The sequence below is a fragment of the Scleropages formosus genome, chromosome 12 (genome assembly GCF_900964775.1).
Source record: "Scleropages formosus chromosome 12, fSclFor1.1, whole genome shotgun sequence".
NCBI lineage: Eukaryota > Metazoa > Chordata > Actinopteri > Osteoglossiformes > Osteoglossidae > Scleropages > Scleropages formosus.
In genome coordinates, this window is record NC_041817.1 from 14173737 (window position 1) to 14195487 (window position 21751).

A 21751-nucleotide genomic window follows, 5' to 3' on the forward strand; every position below is an offset into this window, starting at 1 on the left:
ACACAACAAGAGCCATTTAAAGGCACTGATTTTATCAAGCAAAGGACAAAATTGGAGCATGTGGAGCAAATCCACACATGGGGAGAAAAACTTAAAAACCTTACATTTGTACAAAACAAAAGCACGTCATCCATCATCAATAACCACTTGCTCAATATAGGGTTAATGTAGGTAGTCTTGAATTTTTGGCAGAAATATAGGCGTGGAGGCTGGACACACCCAGGAAGGAACACTAGTAAATTACGGGGCAATCGCACACACTTATTTAGTCTCACACGCGGCTGACAGTGGTTGTGGAGTAGTAACTCATGGCTGTAATCAGCTTGTAATGCAGTAATATGTATGAAGATTTATCATGGAACACTTAAACTATATATATGAGCACTTACGGGAAGACGATTTTTACAATATCTAGATATTACATTGTGCAGCAACTCTTTATTTCTCTACTTTAAGTTCACTTTCATAGTATCCATTCTGGATGTTGGCGTAATATGAAAGGCTCTAAAGTACTATGAAATATTGCTGTCACAAGTTTTTCAGAAAGAACATCGCTATGCTGAATAGGGGGATGAAAGAAAAAAATATGACTTTGGTTTTTCAGCTTTCATAAATTCAGAAACAGAGGGCCACTAAACCATGCAATCTTTGTGCAGTAAAAAAGAAATGAAAGATTTGTGGCTTTGTTGAGACATTTAGTAAAATCTAGAATGCCGTATAATTCGCAAAGAGATTCTTGTTAGCAGCTTCTACTGATCTCTGCACTCAGTTTTAAAAGCTTTGCACTGCTCTCCCCATTTGGCATTGACCGGTGTTTCTTGAAATAGCTATGTCATTATTAGGCCACATCATTCTTTAAATGGTATTTCATATAAATATTCCCCTGAAGAATCTGAACTAACTGCTAGTTGTGTTATTCATTACCAGACTGAAGCTAGGCTTTTGCTTGAAATTACTCTGTATGTGTTTTTTTTTTTTTTTTTTTTAATTTATTTATTTTTAGTCATCTGATATTTAAAAGGTGATTATTTACTTTTTATATATCTGAATGCAAACTGTGGTTAATGGTGACCTGAACCTTGGACTAAACTATTTGCCAAATACTTCTATTCCTCACACAACGGGGTTAATTTGTTTAATGAAATTACCCCATGGTGAATTCCAGTTGAGTGGAATCCTTTTACTATTTGTCAACGGTTGCTCATTGACAAAAAGTCACTAAAACTACCTATGATATCAAAACAAAGGTATTTTACATGAAAATAAAAATATCAAGATATTTTAGAGTGTTTATAACAAAAATGGTTATTTCTAGCTTGATTTATTTTTCTACTTTCATTCAGACGTTAAATAACTGCTTAAAAATGCTGAGCTGCAGAGGTGCGGAATCTAGCCAAAGAATACAGAATGTGCATAATTTAGCAGACACAGTTATTTTTTGATACAAATTAAAAAGTTTGGGAGACCACTACCTAAAGCATGTGGACACTGCTGAAAGAGCAGCTGTGTAACAAATGCATGATAATAGGTAAACTTCATTTAATTGGAAATTAAGACTACACTTCATGTCATTAAAGATGTTAATATGGAGTTAATAATTAAAAGAATAAAGACAAGTTTTAGAGCTAGGGATGAGTGGGCCTCAAAGTTGCGCAACAACTGTGTAGAAACGCTTGCAGAAACCGAGGAAGAGAGCTATAAAAAAAAAAAAAAAAAATGCGTCAGGCCTGTCCCGTGTGCGTCCATATCCGCGTGAGCGTGCAGTTTCTGCGCAGCTCTAATGCCCCTGAAGAGTGCGCTCTTTGAAGTTACCCAAAGTTTTTTTTTTTGTTTGTTTTTTTTTTTTCTTTCTTATTGGCAAAGATATAGTTGCGCACAAAACAGCTAACAAAAAAATGCAACATGTAAAATAAAATCGATTATTATATCGATCATAATAACAGGGCATGACTGCACAAGCCGTGAGTATCTTGGTGGGATGGAACACAGCAAACCCACGTGGTTTGCAGGTTTCTCGAGCCGTGGTGGTCCGCGCGGGTCTGGCGGGAGCGTCTGGACAGAGAGCTGAACTACGCGGCCGGCAGAACGCAGCTTGACAGCACACAAATAAATTAATAAACTTAGAAGTAACGTCAAGTTAACAGCGACTTTGGGTAAGGACTTGAGAAAAAAAAAAAAAAAAAAAAAAAAGGAGCTAGTTAGCTAGAACGCTAATAATTACGCGAGCATTGATTTCTGTTGTTTCACGTTGAAGAGAGTCAGAGTTGCATGTCTTTCGTAAAAGTGATAACGCCTTTATAAAAATGTGCTGTGTAAAAAGAGGTAATTTGTTGCTTGAGGCTGCGCCTGTGTCTGCATTGATGTGGGTGGGGGTTCATGTCAGCCTCAGTGTCACAGACTAACTGGGTTAGTTTAAACTAGTTTACTAGTTGACGGAAAAGCTGCCCGGCGTGTATTTTGTTAACTGCTTGTGGTAAATCATGGGAAGTTGAAGTAAGTTCGAGACGCTGTAGCGAGCAGCTCATCATGTGAGACCCCCGTGACCCGGCCAAAACGAAGTGCGCGCGGCAGCACGACTTGCACTGCAGCGGCGCCGCGCGTGTCCGCGTGGACAGACGGACACAGTCACGGGTGGACGGTTTCGCAACGCCGGACGGGGCAGAGCAGCGCTAACGCGATAAGCACCGGGGGGGGGCGAGGTCAGTCAGTGCGGGGCTCGGCTCGCTCGGTCTTGCGGCAGTTTCAAGTTTGCACGCGCCGCGCGTTACCGCGGCTGATCGGTGAGTCGGAGGCTCATCTCGCGCGTAATCACTTCACCTGGTGAATGTTCAGTGAGTTTCTTCTCTGTGGCACTTGTGATTTTCTGGATTTCTCCATGAAACGATCTGATCCTCACGTATCGTAAGTGGTCATAATAACTAGTAAAGCCAGCCTTACCAAACGCGTTTTACATTAAAATATATTTACTGAACAAATGTCAACAGTCAAGGCCATTGATGGGGAAAAATGTGAAGTCATACTCTTATGGTAAATAGTGGAACCTCCTTTATTGGCAATAAGCTCGACCAAATGATTTCAGTAGCTGCTGTTCAGACGTGCACAGCGGCTCTTACGTATAGAGTTAAAAACAACTTCATGAACTGTGGTTCTTAAAATACATTGTGTGCAACAGAAATCATGTGGGGGGGGCGCAGTGGGTTGGACCGGGTCCTGCTTTCTGGTGGGTCTAGGGTTCGAGTCCCGCTTGGGGTGCCTTGCGACGGACTGGCGTCCCGTCCTGGGTGTGTCCCCTCCCCCTCCGGCCTTGCGCCCTGTGTTGCCGGGTTAGGCTTCGGTTTCCCGCGATCCCGTATGGGACAAGCGGTGAACTGCCTGCTTCAGATCACAACATTTTAGTGGGATTGAGGTCAGGACAGACTGGGCTCATTTTAAAATGAGCCTTGCTGTTCATGATTTACTCCCGTGTCATCATTATGCTGCCTGACCCACCTTTTTGAGTTATGAATCGCAGACCGACGGCCAGACGTTCCACCGTAGAATTTACTGATGCACCTTGGAATTCACTTTCGCAGACTGAGCCAGATTTGAACCCGCATCCAAACCCTCGCTGGGAGCCGTCCGACGTTAACACTACCTTCTGTTTTGTAGAGTACGTACAGTATGTTCTCCTAAATACAGCTTGGTGGCGCTGCGAGTAGCGCTGTTCCCTTGCAGCATCTGGGTGGTGTAAAAAGCCGTGGGTTCGATCCCCACTTGGTCTGTGGAGTTCAGATGTTCTCCCATTTGTGTTTCCTCTGGTTTCCTCCCACTGTCCAAAGACATGCCTTCAAGTGAATTGGTGACTCTTGCCCATAGTATGCGTGAGATTTTGTGTGTGTGTGTGTGTGTGACTGGTGTATACATGGGTGGCTCATTCTATATACAATATCTTGCATTATGTTACCTGGGGTGAAAAAGTGTGGGCTAAATACAATGTATCATTGTCTGGAAGTCACCTTTGGAGAAAAGCATCTGCTAAATGAATAAATGTAAGTATTCTTATCACTGCAAAAGTAATTTAAAAATTTAACATCTAGTCCACTTTAACAATCTCCCCCCCCCCCCCCCCCCCCCCCCTTTTTCTCAACAAGGAAAAAAAATAGTTCAAAGTGTTGTTTCACTAAAACATGCTTTTTTTTTATCCCACATTAGTCATATAGTGCAAACCCCATGTAGTCTTAGCAGTTTATATATGCTGTTATCCAGTCCCATACTGTTTATTATTACACTCAATATGTTATGCAAATGAAGTTAAAAGGATACCAATTTATGGAAGTGCTACTCCCTACTATTTGACATTTTTATTATCAGTGGATTTAAGCTGTGGCCTCCATTAAAGGTCACTTGTTCTTCCTTTCGAGGTCTTAATAGAACTATATTTCCACTGTGTCTTCATCATAGGTCAATTCTGCATGTAATTAAAAGTGCTTGTTTATCAGAGATGTCACACAGAGTTATGTGTCAGAGCAGATGAGAAGCAAATGAATTCAAACAGCGTACAGGTTCAATGAAGTTGATTGGGTTTTGTCTTTTTTTGCGTTTGGATGACGCATCAAATGTTGTTGATGTATATTTTGCAGCTGGCAATGGCGGAACGTGTGCTGGTGATTGGAGGCGGGGGCCGTGAACATGCCCTGGCATGGAAGCTGGCCCAGTCCCCTCATGTTCAACAGGTCCTGGTCGCCCCAGGAAATGCTGGCACCGCAAACTGCGGAAAGATCTCCAACTCTGGTGAGGTCACAGCATGGATGTCAACCTTGTTCTGCATGTTCTATCTCTGCCAGTGTCCATCGGATTCCTGTACCCCATGATGCATCTCTGTTTCCTATTGCTGCTCCAGTTGGTTGATGACAAACAGTATGTCTGGATATCAGCTATTATATAGGGTATATAAAAGGAATTATCTTACGTAAACTTTGTTTTATAATTTTTTCTTTGTGGTTTTCATGAAACTGTCTCTTCTCTATCTTGGTCAGAGCTATGATAAGGTTTATCTCTCACAATCAGTGTAAAATAAATTTAAAATTTATTCTTATCATCCACAGTATAAAAGTTTTCATTCTTCAGAATAACATTCTGTCTTGAAGAAATGTTTTAGTGGAGTTTAAGAAAATAGTCTTGTACGGTTAAAATCAAGATGGAGGGTGAGCCTTTATATGGCATGTGGCGATGATGAGCTGTAAACTTGAAGGGGAGGCCTAAAAACTGGGACTGAGTTGGAAAAAGATGTCAGTGAAGTTCAGTATAGTGTTTTTTTTTTTTGGGGGGGGGGGGGGGTATCATCAATCAGTTCACTTATTGCACTGGGTTTCAACAGTTCTCTCATTTTCTTAGAGGTGTCTGTTACAAACCACTCCATTCTGGCACAGTACTGTAAGGACCACAATGTGGCGCTGGTTGTAGTAGGACCAGAGGTGCCCCTTGCAGCAGGTGAGAATTGCATCTTGTATCCCAGTATGTTCAAATTCCTAACCATTTAAAGTGACTAAGAACTTTGGTTTCTCTTTATTTTTGTGTGTGTGGTATCTGTTGTAATATATGTGCTGACTTATTGTTTCATTATTGCACCCTGTATGTCGTTTGCTTTTAAAGGCACTCTATAATGTAAAGCTTTTGAAAATAAAAAAATACAGTAAAATTAGTTTTAGATCTGTACCTTGCTGGGAGAACAGCAAGTCCCCCCCCCCCCCCCCCCCCTTTTTTTATTTTTTTTGAGGACTGAACCTTTGAGCTTATTATTTACCAGGCCACTACACTGTACTCTCATGGTCCCTTCCACCTTTCTCTTCACTCTTCAGGAATTGTGGATGACCTGACAGCTGCAGGAGTACTTTGCTTCGGACCCACAGCTCGTGCAGCCCAACTGGAGGCCAGCAAGAGCTTCTCAAAGAGCTTCATGGATCGTCACAGCATCCCCACAGCCCGCTGGAGCTCTTTCACTGACTCGCAGGAGGCCTGCAACTTCATCCAAGGGTTAGCTGGGAACTCGGGAATGAATATTAGGATGGACATGGCTCTATGTTGATTTGAAATAGGATTGAACTCTTGGTGCAGTTCATGATTATACGCAAGATTATTAAAGCATAGCTTGTTTGTTTTTATAGCGTTTTTCCAGCACAAATATTCAAACAGCTGCCTATCGACGTGATATACGAATAGCAAAAACATAGTACTCAGTCTAACTACCTAACTTCAAAGCTGCCAGGAGCTCAGGTGGAGAAATGGATTCAAAACACTTGTAATAAATGACAACTTATAAATGAAGCAGACATTAAAGTTCCTACTGTCCACTCTTGAAGGTACAAGCCTTATCTTGTAGGATTGTTTTGTCCATTGTTGAAAACGGCAAACCTCTGCTTTTATGCAGGGCAGAGTTCCCCGCGCTAGTAGTGAAAGCCAGCGGTTTGGCGGCAGGGAAGGGTGTCATTGTGGCCGGAAACAAAGATGAGGCCTGCCAGGCTGTCAGGGACATCATGAAGGTCAGTCATCTGCTTTGTAGCTCCACAGCATTTCACTTATGACTTTCACGTTTAATTTTATTGCTGGATGTTGCACAATAAGTTTCAGTGTGGAATCTGTTACATTAGTGAATGCATGACAGTCCACATAACAGAGAAAGAGCATGATGAAAGGTCACCTTGCCGTGTTTCTGTGAAATAGGCATGCGTGCACACATGCGTACTCTGAACATGACTTTGTTTTCCAGGACAAAGCATTCGGCTCAGCTGGAGAAACTGTGGTAGTGGAGGAGCTGTTGGAGGGAGAGGAGGTTTCAGTAAGTTTCTCCCAGCTCTCGGCATGAACGCTTTGCATTCTGCAGTTCACGATCACAACTACATTTTTAATGTGCCATCTGTATGTGCTTAATAAGCACAGAAATATCTCTTGAGTGAAATTATCAAGACAAATTTAACCCCTCCCCATGCTTACTGACTTGTATTATTCTAAGGCAATGAATAACAAGTCTTTGTTGCATATGACACTGGTGGCAGTGGGAGAAGTTTTATTTATAGATGGAATTCTGGTGAATCGTAGCAGTCATGATGAAAATGTGGTTCTGTAGAAGTTGGAAATGCCAAGGGCAACATCTTTGCCTTTTCTGGCTAAATATTAATAACTAATAATTACTATTTCATTGTGCCCTGTTTGTTTTAGTGCCTCTGTTTCAGTGATGGCTTTACCGTTGCCCCAATGCCGCCAGCCCAGGATCATAAACGACTGCTTGATGGGGACCAGGGACCCAACACGGGTGGCATGGGGGCTTACTGTCCTGCCCCGCAGGTACTGTGTGATGCCTTCCCCCCATAGGCGTTCAAGTGCTGCACTGTGAGTGTGTCTGACATACTCTCTCAGCTGCTGTTCCTATCTTGGTGTTCCTACTGGAACATGACCTTCATTGTTTCCATGCAGGTCTCAGAGGAGATGCTCCAGCTCATCAAAACTATGGTTCTGCAGAAAACCATAGATGGAATGAGAGAGGAAGGTGCTCCGTATATCGGTGAGCTGCTTTCGGTGTCTGCTGGAGAACTTTGCACCAAAATCTCATTTTACCCCAAAGACCCCAGGACTTTTTGTCTTAATTCTGTTACCCTGCTACTGTACTCCTTTCAGGTGTGCTGTATGCTGGGCTGATGATCACCAAATTGGGGCCAAAGGTCCTGGAGTTTAACTGTCGCTTTGGTGACCCTGAATGCCAGGTGAGGGCAGATGGTCTTGAAGAAATGAGATTTTTTTTTTTTTTTTTAAAAAAAAAAAAAAAAAAAAAAAAATCCCCCCCTTCCTCACTTTGCTACTGACTGGGTTTTCAGACTAGAATGTTGAGACTAACTCTCAACATATACTGTTTTTCTTTTCTGTTTTATGGACTTGTATTTGTTTAATGTGCTGGGACATATAAATAGCCACATGGAATGCTGGTTTTTGTTTTTGCCTTTTTGCTACGTTTAATAAACTGCGTAATTTGTAACTCATTTAATCATTTGGATTGAAAGTTCACATTTTAACAGTTTTGCTGTAGGTGTAAATCAAGCAGTAGTTTAAATTGATTCTGAAATCTGTAGGGCTACTGCTGTTGGACTGGAGATACTGACCATTGGTGTTCATGTATGGTGTGGAATTGTTCCTCAGTATTAAACTGTGATATGGTTCAGGTCCTAATGCCACTGCTGAAGAGTGACCTGTATGAGGTTCTTCAGAACACACTGCAAGGCAAGCTTGCCTCCAGGCCACCAGTATGGCAGGAGAAGAGTGCTGCTGTTACTGTGGTCATGGCCAGCGGTGGCTATCCAGGCGACTATAAAAAGGGTGTTGAGATTACAGGTAGGCCACATTATGCCACTAAATCAATGCACATTTATGTGTAAAATGTATGTTTTGCTGACCCTCTATGTAAAATCATCTTAATAATGTTATTTACTTTTGTTGGAGTATGGGTATTAGACTACAAAATGTTTGGAATCAAAACATCTTGTCTTCAATTTCTCTTTATGTTGCCAGGCCTGTCCCACGCACAAGAACTGGGACTGCAGGTTTTCCATGCAGGAACTACCCTGAAGGAAGGGAAGGTGGTGACAAGCGGAGGGCGAGTCCTCACTGTTACCGCTGTGCACTCACACCTCAACAGCGCCCTGCAACTTGCAAACCAAGGCGTGGGTGCTATAGCCTTTTCGGGGGCTGTATACCGTCGGGACATTGGGCACCGGGCCATCTCCTTCCTGACCTGCTCCAGGTGTGTGTATTTGTGATGGTGCAGACAAGAGTGTGCTGGGTCGTCCGCCCCCCCCCCCATTATGGACAGGTATTGTCCTTAAATTACTGCTGCTATTTGGACTCCACATCCGCACAATTCACATTTATGGCCCATTTACCAAACCAGTTCTAGAGTAGTGAGTAGGAAATGCTCTGACCAAAATTTGATGGAAATACCCAGAGTACACACATGCAGATGCACCCTGTGCCCGGTGAATTATGTTTTTCTTTAGTGAGGAATGACAGAATCTGATGCATAGTGACAAATGTTAGACATTAGTTTCATCTAGTTACCCACACTTGATTACTGGTGTCATAACATTCACTGAACATGTACAGCAAAATATCAGTATTTTCTTAAAAATAAAATGTTCAGCCTGTATACAGGCAGTACCTTCCTGTTCTACTGATGGTAAGTAAGATCTTGTAATTGAGCTAATGGTAAATTTGACTTCCACTGCTAGTAAAGCTTGCAGTTAGTTCTGAATTAATTTTAAAGATTTTAGTGATTAACTTTTGTACAGTTTGACAATTGAGTAGCTCCTTAGCAATTTTTTTCTCTCCCAAAGCAGGTCATTCTGTGACGTAAAATATTCAACAAAATAATTCAAACAATTTTTGATATCTTGTCCTTGCTTCACAGCAGGGGCTCTACTTTTAAGCTGCCGTGCGCCGTTAGTTTGGCATGACATGGTATCTGTAAGGATGTCATACCTTTGTTCTGGCGTTGATGTTCACAGCAACATAACATTCTAAGGCACATCATATTAACAAGATGTCAGACCTCTGTTCACTCTGCTGACTCCAGATTTTCCTCCCCTACAGGGCACTGACCTACAAAGACAGTGGTGTAGACATAGCAGCTGGAAACAAGCTGGTTGACATGATCAAACCTGTAGCAAAGGCCACGTCTCGACCTGGTACAGCATGCTTTCGGATGTTTTGAGTCGAAACAGTCATTTTACTCATGTATTATATCTGAAGATCACTGGAAATCCATGCGTAATAACTAAAGGTTTATACAAGTTATATGTTCACAGCATGGTGAACAGTGGAGAGCAGAGTTTTACCAGAGTAAGCATCAGTTTGTACTGCAGAAATGGGTCTCTCTCTGCCTGCCAGGTCCTGTTTATCTGCTTTTCTTCCAGGTTGCTCTGCAGAGCTTGGTGGTTTTGCGGGCCTGTTTGATCTGAAAGCTGCAGGGTTTACTGACCCCATTCTTGTGTCTGGGACTGATGGAGTTGGGACCAAGCTGAAGGTATCAGTTTTGTGTCATATAGAGCAATCTGACAACCTGTTAAATCAGACATTCTGAACACATCCAGTAAAGTGTGTGGGTATGAAGACCATGCTGGAGTTTCTTAATGACTGAGATTCCAGGATTGCGAGAGATCAAGTGGTGGACAGTGCTGCTGAAAGTGAAGTGAGATGTGGTGTAGTATTGTTTAGGTCAAGGGTTCTTCACATGCTGGTGAATGCTTGTCAAAATCAGCAAGACCAAAATAAGCAAACACATTTGCCAACATTTCTGTACAGCAATTCCATCAAAACCCTTTTGGTGGCTTCCCTGTCAAATTTTTTTTTTTTTATTTTTTTTTTTTGAGTGTATTATGACAGTTAATGGCACAATGGATTGAATTGCTGGTGATGTCTCATTGGTTTTGTGGAGTTTTCTGTTAATCTGATTTTTGTAATTGCATAATTTTCTCCTTAACAAGGAGTCATATTTCTGACTGCAGTCCCCCCACCCACCTCCCCAAGAGAAAGTGTGTGTGTGTGTGTGTGTGTGTGTGTGTGTGTGTGTGTGTGTCTGGCACATGTTTTTCATGCAATACCAATAGGACTAGTTTAGTTAAATAGGCTGGAATATAACCAGGTGTACATAGTGGTTCACTTGCAGTTTGAGGGACCTGCTCTAGAGGGAGGCTTCTGTTATTCCATAGTTGTCTACTGAGATATGACCTCTCATACGGCTTTAAGAACCTCATAGGTGTGCTTTCCATTGAAATGTCTGAGTGAAGAGTAGACCATGTTTAATACCTATAGCACAAAGATGTTTTCAATTAGCACGCTTATGTTTCTTCTGTATAGAAAGGACTGTTAAACCACATGGTTTTTTTAGTAACGTGAATTTTTTTTTTAAATTTAATGAATTTCATTGAACAGAAAAAGTGCACAGTTAATTACATTTTAAGCTTTCAGTAAGCAGTTTCTCTTTTGAACAAAGAAAATATAACTGTGAATGCTGTACAAAATTATGCAAATATAAACCTTTTCTTTGTGGTGCTGTGTAATTAAACACAAAAAGATGAAGGGTTACTCGGATCCAGCTAATCTATTGGAAATTTATGGTCAGAAGTATTATTTCACATTAATTAAATACTATTGTAAGGTTCTCTCGCAGGTGATAAAAATGCAGTCTCTGAAAAGGTCCTATCTTTCTGTTCTTCCCTTTTGCTTTTCTCATGTTTCCTCAGCTTTTTGTCACCCAGCATGGTTACCTTTAATCCAATTCTCTTCCATCAGTCCCTCCTGTTTCTCATGTCATTACAGGTATCTCACCCTTCTAATGTGTCTCTCGTTTTAGATTGCCCAGGCATGCGACTGCCACAGCACTATAGGACAAGACCTGGTGGCTATGTGTGTGAACGATGTGCTAGCACAGGGGGCAGAACCCCTCTTCTTCTTGGACTATTTCTCCTGTGGGCAACTGGACGTCACTGTCGCCGCGTCTGTGATCGAAGGGATAGCTGAGGCCTGTTGCCTGGCAGGCTGTGCTTTGCTGGGTGAGGGGCGTTTTAACTTGAGTAAAGTGCCCATGTCTTTCATTACTGAGACATGGCTTAATACGTCTGCTTTTATGAACAACAACTTGCATTTGTCTGTGTGCTACATTTTAGCTTTTGTATAGATGGGTGTTACAGAACCCTTTGTGATGCATCTTGTACATATTATCGAAGTCTTCAGTCAGCATGCCTTGAAATAACTGGCTTCATTATATAGGGCGGCACGGTGGCACAGCAAGTCGCGCTGCTGTCTCACAGCGCCTGGGTGGTGCGAGAGAACATGGGTTTGATCCCCGTTCAGTCTGGCATTTTGCATGTTCTCCCTGTGTCTGCGTGGGTTTCCTTCCACAGTCCAAAAACATGCTGTTCAGGTTTCTCCATAGTGTGTGACAGAGCGGATTTCACAGTGACCCTTTGCAAGTAGTGTATCTAGCAGCGTAAGTCAACTCGGTGAATAAGGTGTGCGGGTTAGTAACACTACATAGTATCCATTGTAAGTCGCTTTGGAGAAAAACGTCTAAGTGAATAAATGTATAGATGTACATTCAACTGAGTGCAGTAGTGCAGCAGGCTTTGCGGGGTCCCACTCTGGTGGGTCTGGGGTTCAAGTCCCACTTGGGATGCCTTGCAATGGACTGGCATCCCATCCTGGGTGTGTCCCCTCCTCCAGCCTTATGCCCTCTGTTGCCGGATTAGACTCCAGCTCCCCGCAACCCTGCTGGAGACGAGCAGTTTCAGATTTTGTGTGTGTGTGTGTGTGTGTGTGTGTGTGTGTGTGTGTTTTTCAACTGAGCACTACACATAACACTGGCTCTGAGGGTATGGTAGAGATTAGCCCTTTGACTCTTTGCACTATACCAAGTGAGGCTGCACTTCACTGAATCAAGTTTCTGAACAGTACCTTGCATGAAACCATCCAGTTTGTCATATTTCTAGTTGTGAATTTTATTTTCAGTTTTTTGAATTTTTTTAAATGCAAAAAAAAATTTGGAAAGCACTTGTAATTTTTTTCCCACTAACTCAGAGTGCATGTACACTTTTCAGAGTTGAATCCCTCACTAGTGTCTGACTCTGTAGACTGTAATACAACATGATTAATTTAGTAGCATGTTCTCACATGCACTATTTGACCAGTCAGGCTCTAACCAGCTGTCTAACAGCAACCTATAGTGGAACGTTAATTTCGGCCATGTTGAAGACACCACATGTTCATTGTCTTAGTCCAATTCAAAGCATTGGAGATGTTTTCATTTTCATGTGTTCAGGAGGCGAGACTGCTGAGATGCCAGGAATGTATGGACCTGGGGAGTATGACCTGGCTGGGTTCTGCGTGGGGGCAGTGGATCGAGGTCAGCTTCTGCCCCGGCTGGCTGACATTGTGGAAGGGGACCTGCTCATCGGGATCGCCTCCTCCGGGCTGCACAGTAATGGGTTCAGCTTGGTGCGCCAGGTGCTGGATCGGACAGACCTACAGTATAGCTCCCCTGCACCCTTTGGGCGACCTGGACAGACTGTAGGTATGTCTCTATGTAGTTTCATGTGAAAAGACCAGAGGAAGAGGGAATGGACACTGCAGTACTGGAAACACCACTTGAACTTTTTTAATTAAAATAATGATTATAAAAAGCCATCCACACAAAGGTGAGTATCAGTTACTATTATGTGTTGGCTATAAAAAAAAAAAAGACTATAAGTGCCTTAATGACTTTAATTCCAAAGGCAGCAGGTACCACTGTGATGAAGAATATATATTGATAACCTGAGAATTATTAGTTTAATTCCCAATTTTGCTCCAGCTGTCATACCTTTAAGCCAAGGGACTTACTCTGGACTGCTGTGAAAGACTAACCCGTTTTGCTTAAAAGCCCATACTTTGACCTAGAAGCTGCTATGTGATGATTATACTCTGGGTGGATGTAGTGTTAATCAGATGCACATTATTTGCAGGGTTGATTAACTATAGGTACTGCACTTAATTTATGACTAATGTCTGTCACGCCTGGTAGGTGAGGTTCTGCTCACACCCACAAAGATATACAGCAAAATCCTCCTGCCAATCCTCCAGAACGGCAGCGTGAAAGCGTACACCCACATCACAGGGGGTGGCCTTTTGGAGAACATCCCTCGGGTACTGCTCCCTGAGCTGGCTGTTGACCTTGGTAAGAATGCACAGGATATGAACAAAACTTTTGGTCTGGTGCACCTGTCATATGCATTCAGTGTTACTTGTCTGCATACATATATCAGCTTATCAGTGAGAAATACAAGTGGGCTGTAGAGTATGTGCTTGATTGTAGTATCCCCATTCTCTGAGTGGAACTGCAGTTGCAGTAATGAATCTCCCTGGTACCATGAAGCTTTATGTGAACAGGTAATATAATGTGCGTGTAATGACTGTGTATCTGGGTTTTGTTGCAGATGCCTCTCACTGGAGAATACCGGCAGTGTTCTCCTGGCTACAACAGAAAGGAATCCTATCGGAGGAGGAGATGGGGCGCACTTTCAACTGTGGGCTTGGTGCGGTGCTTGTGGTGGGACGGCAGGATGCCCAGCAGTTGCTGAGGGAGGTGCAGGCCCAGGAGGATGCCTGGATCGTGGGCTCTGTCACATGCCGGCAGCCAGGTGCGCTTCCTCGCAAACACATACTCGCACATGGCCGGATGTCAGGCTTTGTTATTGAAGTGTTATTTGGATGGTGGTGTGAAGGAGCAGAGCCTGTGGTCATCCGGAACCTGCAGTACAGCCTACAGGCAGGAACAAATCCCTGCACAGACACCAGCTCCCTGGGAAATGGATTGGTTCAAGGAGGTGGCATTTGCCAAAAGAAGACCAAAGTAGCTGTGCTCATCTCTGGGACAGGTCAGGCTCATCCCTTTTCTTTGATAGAATAAACAAATGTCAGCGCCTCAATTTCGTACCCTGTTCCACTGCCTGATGACCCCTTTCGACTAGCTTAATCCTTTAACTAGTTTACAGCATTTCACTATTTTTACAGTACCAAGACTAAACTGCTTCACTAGACATTACAGGACTGTTTTGCTCTCTTTCCATATTTACTTACCATGTATTATAACACCCTGGATAAGAGTGATGGAAAAATGTTCTATATGTAAATAATTAAGGATTTACATCAGAAATCCAGCTTTTCCCTCAGCCATTGAGATTCCCCCCCCCCCCCCCCCCCCCCCCTTTCTTGCCTATATCAGGTACGAACCTGCAGGCCCTGATAGAGCAGGTGAAGAAGCCCTCCAGTTCAGCAGAGATTATTGTTGTCATTTCCAACCGCCCTGGGGTGCTGGGGTTGAAGAGGGCTTCAATGGCTGGCATTCAAACCCGGGTTAGAGCCTGTCCACACCTTCATCTCTCTTTCTAACTGCTTCTGTATGTGGTAGGTGGATAGTACTGTATGCCTGGTGCAGGATATTAGGTATTGTCATACCACTGGTGGGAGTTCTATTCTATCCAGACTAAAAATTCATGGTGGCGAGAGGAAACGGATACTGTTTTCGCGTATAAAATGTGGAAACTCTGAGCTCAGTTTTAAAACCAATTTCTGTTGTATATACTGTAACTAAATGCACAAAATGGCAGACCTGCAAAGGTATCAAACTGAAATTTGTCATTTTGTGAGCCTTCAGGCAGCTTGCTCTGGGGCAGCCATGTGTAGCTGACACTGAAAAGGTATTTCATGTTATGGGACAGTAGGTAGGGTAGATGGCAAGCTAATGGCCTTAACATCTCCTGTTTGGAATCCCAGTGCTGCTGTAGTACATCTGACTAAGGTACTTGGCCTGAATTTATACAGTATTAACACTGTGGTGTAAATGTGCAAATAATTGTAAGTAGCTTTTTGTATTTTTTTTAAAAAAAAAAAAAAAAAACCTCAAGCACCAGTGAAAGGAGTAATGTGTGGTATGGGAACCTTTGCAGTACTATGAAGTGGTGGGTGGTCTAGAAATATTCAGGAGTATTTATTCTTTTGTGGTTATTCCATGATTAGGTGGTTGACCACAAGCTGTATGGGAGCCGGGCAGACTTTGACAGCACAATTGACCAGGTGTTAGAGGAATTTGGCGTAGAGGTCATCTGTCTCGCTGGGTTCATGAGGATTCTCACAGCTCCTTTTGTCAAGAAGTGGAATGGTATGACCGCTATCTAGCATGCCACTTTGAGTCATTGCAGATGTGACAACAGCAGGTTGAAACTATATTGTGTTGACAATCAGCACAATGCTAATGCTTTTGTTTCAGGGAAGCTGTTGAACATCCATCCCTCCCTACTGCCTTCTTTCAAGGGGGTTCATGCCCAGCGGCAGGCCCTCCAGGCTGGGGTGCGTCTCACTGGCTGCACGGTGCATTTTGTGGCTGTAAGTATGGCTCAATTGCTTATGCAGCAAGTTTGAAAACTTCATGCACAAAACACATTGTGTGCAAACTCTTTTCTTCAGGAAGAAGTAGATGCTGGAGCCATCATTGCCCAGGAGGCAGTGCCGGTATTGGCGAATGACACAGAGGAGAGCCTTTCAGAGAGGGTGAAAGAAGCAGAGCACCGTGTATTCCCTGCAGCTCTAGAGCTGGTGGCAAGTGGAGCTGTGAGACTGGGAGAAGATGGGCGCATTGTCTGGAGTATTACTGATACAGCACTTGTGTAACCAACAGATCAGCTGAACATATCTTGAACTGTTAAATCAAGTTTTCTGAATAAAAAGAAAGGCAAGATCACTTTAGGGACCAAGTTATTTCAATAAGACTTGAACAAGGATACTATAGTAGGAGGCATTGACTAGCAGCCTTCAAGTGCATGGCAGCAGCTCTAACATCTACACCTGCTGAACCTCATCTGCCCATAACTCCTGCTTGCCACCCCTAGCTACTCCTAATGACCTCTTGAAATAATGGTGCACTAAATGTCAGACTAACTGTAAATCCACATAGCTTTTAATTGCATAGCAACTGCTTTGTCTATTAATGATGTAAAATTCCTGGGTCCACTCTGATAATTTTCCTGAATGTATAATGGTGGGTCAAATTCCACATTCCTTTTAAAAGAATCCCCTATACAGCAAGAGAAGGGTTTCTTAGGTGTTTTCAGTTTATTGTAGAACAGGCATGCATGTACCTATTAAACATGCTTTTGTAATCCTTTCCTGCCAATTGTACTTATTCTGCCTTATTAAAGGTTACTACTCACTGCATCAGAAAACATCCATAAAAACCCACATCTTTCCTTCAGGCTGAGCAGGTACTTGTAGCCTGAACGTATAGTACAGAGGAATGGGAGTAGGCACATACATGCAGTGAGGATCCCAGTGGAGCAGGGTAATATCACATTTCACCACAGGGGCATTTTTTTTTTCCCGTGCTGGACAGTCAGAAGGCCGGTTACCCACTACAGTTTCAGGTGAACCAAATGACATTGAATGAGGATCCAACAAAAAAACTGCAGCCAGGAACTCATTTGTCACTGTGGTCCCACATTGCACGTTCCTGTCAAGGTTCAGAGCTCCAGTAGTTTCTGACCCAGCTCTGCTCACCTTCTGCAGAAGCGGAGTATAGATAAGCTCTCTGCACCAGCCTGTCGCGACAGGCACACCTCACCCCACAGTCCCATTTGCCCCAGCAGCACAATGATTCCCTCTGTGGAGCACAAAGCATGAGTTACTGATGGGGACAGTATAACAAAGACCACCGGGGGGGGGGGGGGGGAAAAGGGCAGCTCCTCAACACCACATTAAGCTGAATCACACAATCTGAGTCATTAAAGGAAAAACTGATTTTCCCTGCAGAGTCCACTAAATGAGACTACTTGGGCTAGAATCAGAGGACAATCTAGCTAGAGACATGAGTACTGTAGTCTTTTTCCAAAATTAATGAATTTGCAGAAGCTGATGTGCTCTAAAATTGACATTCCTCACATTCATTACCAACAAAAGTCATAATACTCTAGCAGTATTTGAGGCAGTAGTGATTGCGAAATAAGTACTTCACTACAAAAAAAACAAGTGAATTACTGTAATAAATTGGATAAAAACAAACGCATTCCTTTATTTCATCACAAACCAACATGTGGAAAAAGTATCCAGATGAAATATTTCACATTTCACTAAGTTTTGTTCTCCCCTCACTTTTCTTTTTGACTGAGTGGAAATTTCTCATCTGTGCAATTATGAACAAGGCAAAATTTGCTCAGAAGAAAAACTGATTGTTAAATGTGTTCCACTTACCCGGATCATTCTCTGTCACAGTGACCAGGTAGAAAAGCCCCTGACTGGATAGAAGCTGTGGAACCAGGGGGATAAACCTGTCCATGACTTCTCGACCCCGTATTCCACCAGCCCAGGCCGCTTCAATGCCAGAACTTCCAACCTGCGGCAAGAGCAGGAAGTCATCACAGTGCAACTGGACTACTTATACACCCAGTCACACAGTGCCATCAACTCTGTGTATCATGCATCCCATAAGATCACAAATCACTGGTAACAGGGCCAGCAGGTGGCTTAGTGATTAGAGCCATCTCTTTCCAGCAAAAGGATCCAGGTTTGAATCTCTGCTCCTACTGCAGTGCCCTTGAGCAAGGTATTTACTCCGAATTGCTTCAGTAAAAGTATCAGCTAAATGAATAAAAACTGAATGCATGGTACAGTCAATCAGTTCTAAGACTAGCTGCCATGTGACACTGCTGTCTTGGCTTACAAGCCTTCTGCACATGCGGCACAGCAGCGTCACAGGGTGGCCAGTCTAGATCTTAAATGACTAAAACATAAAATTATCTGCAAATAATATATATTGAAAAAACAAAATCAGGTTTGCCAGTCTTTTGATAAAAAATTTACCTATTAACTATTCTTAGCATTCAAATATTCTGATTTGATGGCTTAAAAAAAAGCCATTTGAAATTTCAAAATATTTACCTATTTTAATGCAGTACAATTTGTAAACATATCATAAAAGTTATTCTGCCCCTTTTATACTGAATTTATGTTTCTAGTCCTATGGTAAAGATTTATGTTACCTCTTCCGACGGGGTGACAACATATGGCGGATTGAAAAGCAGAACATCCACATTCCCACACAGCCTTGGCAGCAGAGTCTCCACCTGACACACATGAGAGGAACACACACACACACACACACACACACACACACACACACACACACACATCAGCAGGCACAGCGACCCTAGCAATGGCAAAGGAGATCACGTCGAACCGCTGGAGTGTGAAGACTTTTTCATCTGTGGTGACTGAGTACACAATTACATGAGTGACTGATGAATGAATGATTGTTTCATGAAGATTGATTAGCGAGAAGATGCAAGACATGACAGCAGCACTGAGACACAGTCCTCCACAATCAAATGGCAGCAAAAGCAAACTGGAAGGAACTCCAGAAGATGCATCTCACCAGGTCCGTGATGATGGGCTGCAGGCTGATGTCATTACAGCGGGAAGTTTCTGCGGTACACTGAGCTGCGTCTGGATTCACATCTGTACAACTGGGCAAAACAGACATCACTGTGAGAAAAGAGGGAACAATACAAACAATGAAGCAAGGGCAGAAACAGATTCCATAATAGGTGTCAGTATGCAAATTATCCAAAATTCATACCACTGTAAAGTACCTTCCACTGAACAGAACATGCGGAGGATCAGCGGATGTCATAATATCAGTATGGATTCATTTATTTTGTTCTTGATATCCTCATGGTGCCCATACTGTAATTAAACACTCAAATTTCTGCAAGTCTGCTTCGATTAAGTAAGAGACGCTTACCTTTTAACAAAAGAACGCGGCTAGCTATGTTGTCACGAGAACAGCTGGTAGCAGTTGGAGCTACTGCCTTTATACCCAAAGGTCGCAGGTTCAACTCCCGCCTGTGGCTGTAGTACCCTTAAGAAAGGTACTAACCCTAAATTGCTCCAGTAAAATTACCCAGCTGTATAAATGGGTAAATAATAAGTACCTCAACACTGTAAGTCACTTTGGAAAAAAGCATCAGCTAAATGAATTACTGTAAATGTCTTTTCTGTACTGATGAACACAGAGCCTCGGCATTGCCAATACTTACAGGTACACAGCTTCAGGTCCAGTCACCGAAGCCAGGAAGGCAGACACCACACCGGAGCCACTGCCCACCTCCAAACATATGGATGGTCTGCATCAAAGAATCACCTGCTTTATATGACAGTGTTTCCCAAATAATTCTACCTTCTCTAATATAGAATTTTAGCAACACACAAAAATCAGTAACTTCTCTGCCGAGATTTCAACACTATATGGCAGCTGAAGTAATATCTACGCAATACGAACCAAAAGGCACGGCGTTTTCAGTCTGTCGAGATAATGCGTTTAGGCTCCTTGCAGTATGGTGTAAAAACTCGGCAGAAATTACACATTTTTGTGACATCTCTCAGCTCTGAAGGGTGGGGGGAAAAAAGCTTAATGCGCACCTCATTTTCTGTAGCCGGTCAGCATCTCGCTCCAGAGCGTCCATCAACAGAAATGAGTCTTCAGCAGGTTCATACACATTAACAAAAGGACCACGCCCTGCATGGAAGTACTCTGGGGTAGGGAACATCTTCACAAGTGGCTAACAGGTGCACTCCGGCAAACAAAAGTGCAGCAGGATGCTACGGGTCAGTAAGGCCACGGAATCCATTCTTCAAACACTGTAAATTAATTGATAAATAGTAAAACACACCAGCATAGACAGACCAAAAACACCCACATCACTCCTCAGTGACATGGACATGAATAAACACATTAAATCGTAATGATTTAGGTGACACTAATTTGTCTACCTAATAGAAATAATAGAATAACCCTTAAAAATAAATTATTTTAGTGAGACATGGATCTGTATCATTTTAATTACTAGTCCAGTTTTGAGGACCCCCACTGTGTCCAAACCTTAATGGCATAGCAGTAAAAATTTAATTTGCTTCTCTAGAGAATTCTACCAGGGTTGAGGATTTACAGAGGTCTTCACATATCTACACAGGCTTACAAGGGTTTACAGGAGTCTACAAAGATCTAGAGGTCCTCAAGGATCTACCTACAGAGGGCTACAAGTGTTTAGAGTGACCACGTAGACTCACTTTCAGACAGAACCACTCATGGTTCAATTCTGTTGGGATTTCTGAGACTGCTTTCAATAAAAAGCTTTTTAAATAATGCTCAGATTCAAGGGTCGTGTAAAATATCTATTTTTAGTTGTTATGATGGTATGATGCCTCAGCAACCCAAGTGAATACATTACGATAACCAGAAATTAAGTGTTGGTTGCAAACGAATAAGGAAAACTAATTAGGAGGACAGACGAAACATGTCATTAATTAAAACTGTGGCTGTTTACAATTAATAACCAAACAATTAAACTAGGCATCCAGACACATACTGCAGTGTGTGGTCTCAACATGTGACGTGATGATAATTTTGTAGACTGGGTGTCCGCCGCGGTCTTAGCAGCCTATCTATCTCACAGTCTCTCTAGCGTTGCACGAAAACTCCGTAAAACACACAGCTGCTGACGCGACGGAACGAGTATATATAATATCCAACACAACAAGGCGAATTTTCGTTGTAAATCTGCCGCGGCTGTGCGGTTACAGAATAAAAAACCGCTTTTTTTCGTTAGCTACTAGCTGTCACTGACTAACACAGTAACAGCGCAGTCTCAACTTTACTTTTAATTTAAAAAACCTTTTAATCTCCCATGCCTATTTAATTGTTATAGAGCACATTTAATTTGGTTATTTAAAAAAAAAAAATTTTTTTTTACCCATTCGGGTAGTGTCTCAGAAAGCGAAACGTTACCAGAAACTTACTTCCACGGACTACTTTCAAGCAGAACGAGACGCACGTGAAACACCATAGACTTCCTCTTCCTGTTGCCCCATTGCATTGTGGGAGTTATAGTTTTCACGCAAGCGTTGCTGGAGTGAACGATTTCCTCAAAAAATTCTCAAAGAAAATATAAAATGTAAAAGTTAAAAATTTTGAGGACTCTATGTTGCATGCAAATTGAGGACATCAGCTTTTATTTAAGAGAAAATTTCAGAAAGGAAGGCAGCACATTGCCATACCTGGTCTGGTTAAGGTTCTGGCGTGTGTAATGAGAGCAGCTAAGCTCTTCACCAAAGCACTACAGGCAAAGCAATCTTTGGAATTTTCAGACAG

The 21751-nt window shown here is 42.6% G+C and overlaps 2 protein-coding genes across 5 annotated transcripts; one reads left to right on the plus strand and one right to left on the minus strand.

The window, feature by feature from the left end:
* Window positions 1–1859: 1859 nt before the first annotated feature.
* Window positions 1860–16718, plus strand: gart (phosphoribosylglycinamide formyltransferase). Of its 3 annotated transcripts, none has more exons than XM_018759137.2 (22): window positions 1860–2153; window positions 4620–4770; window positions 5374–5469; window positions 5838–6012; window positions 6407–6518; window positions 6746–6814; window positions 7195–7320; window positions 7450–7537; window positions 7651–7736; window positions 8190–8358; window positions 8536–8767; window positions 9613–9707; window positions 9936–10045; window positions 11375–11573; window positions 12839–13090; window positions 13580–13732; window positions 13992–14195; window positions 14280–14432; window positions 14780–14910; window positions 15574–15715; window positions 15824–15939; window positions 16021–16718. In XM_018759137.2, the coding sequence occupies exons 2-22, from the start codon at window positions 4626–4628 to the stop codon at window positions 16222–16224; spliced, it is 3057 nt and encodes a 1018-aa protein (XP_018614653.2). In that variant the 5' UTR covers window positions 1860–2153; window positions 4620–4625; the 3' UTR covers window positions 16225–16718. The 3 variants fall into 3 exon arrangements, with proteins under 3 accessions (XP_018614653.2, XP_018614672.2, XP_018614662.2); XM_018759156.2 differs by having other exon boundaries at window positions 15824–15903; XM_018759146.2 differs by lacking the exon at window positions 1860–2153 and adding an exon at window positions 2762–2780.
* A 349-nt stretch (window positions 16719–17067) lies between these two features.
* On the minus strand, window positions 17068–21454 carry hemk2 (HemK methyltransferase 2, ETF1 glutamine and histone H4 lysine). Of its 2 annotated transcripts, none has more exons than XM_018759169.2 (7): window positions 21400–21454; window positions 20023–20241; window positions 19641–19727; window positions 18977–19067; window positions 18585–18668; window positions 17797–17938; window positions 17068–17209 (listed from the first exon to the last, which is right to left on the minus strand). In XM_018759169.2, exons 2-7 carry the CDS (start codon window positions 20148–20150, stop codon window positions 17103–17105), a joined length of 639 nt encoding a protein of 212 aa, XP_018614685.1. In that variant the 5' UTR covers window positions 20151–20241; window positions 21400–21454; the 3' UTR covers window positions 17068–17102. The 2 variants fall into 2 exon arrangements, with proteins under 2 accessions (XP_018614685.1, XP_018614706.1); XM_018759190.1 differs by having other exon boundaries at window positions 21354–21425.
* Window positions 21455–21751: the final 297 nt, after the last annotated feature.

What these genes read in the sequence shown, in the direction of transcription:
- gart (XM_018759137.2), top strand. Translation starts at nt 4,626, where the DNA reads ATGGCGGAACGTGTGCTGGTGATTGGAGGCGGGGGCCGTGAACATGCC. An exon ending in TCCTTCCTGACCTGCTCCAG is followed by an intron (nt 8,768 to 9,612) that starts GTGTGTGTATTT and finishes CCTCCCCTACAG; the next exon opens with GGCACTGACCTACAAAGACA. An exon ending in AAAGGCCACGTCTCGACCTG is followed by an intron (nt 9,708 to 9,935) that starts GTACAGCATGCT and finishes CTTTTCTTCCAG; the next exon opens with GTTGCTCTGCAGAGCTTGGT.
- hemk2 (XM_018759169.2), bottom strand. Translation starts at nt 20,150, where the DNA reads ATGTTCCCTACCCCAGAGTACTTCCATGCAGGGCGTGGTCCTTTTGTT. An exon ending in TTGTCACCCCGTCGGAAGAG is followed by an intron (nt 17,939 to 18,584) that starts GTAACATAAATC and finishes CTCTTGCCGCAG; the next exon opens with GTTGGAAGTTCTGGCATTGA. An exon ending in TGTGACAGAGAATGATCCGG is followed by an intron (nt 17,210 to 17,796) that starts GTAAGTGGAACA and finishes TGTGCTCCACAG; the next exon opens with AGGGAATCATTGTGCTGCTG.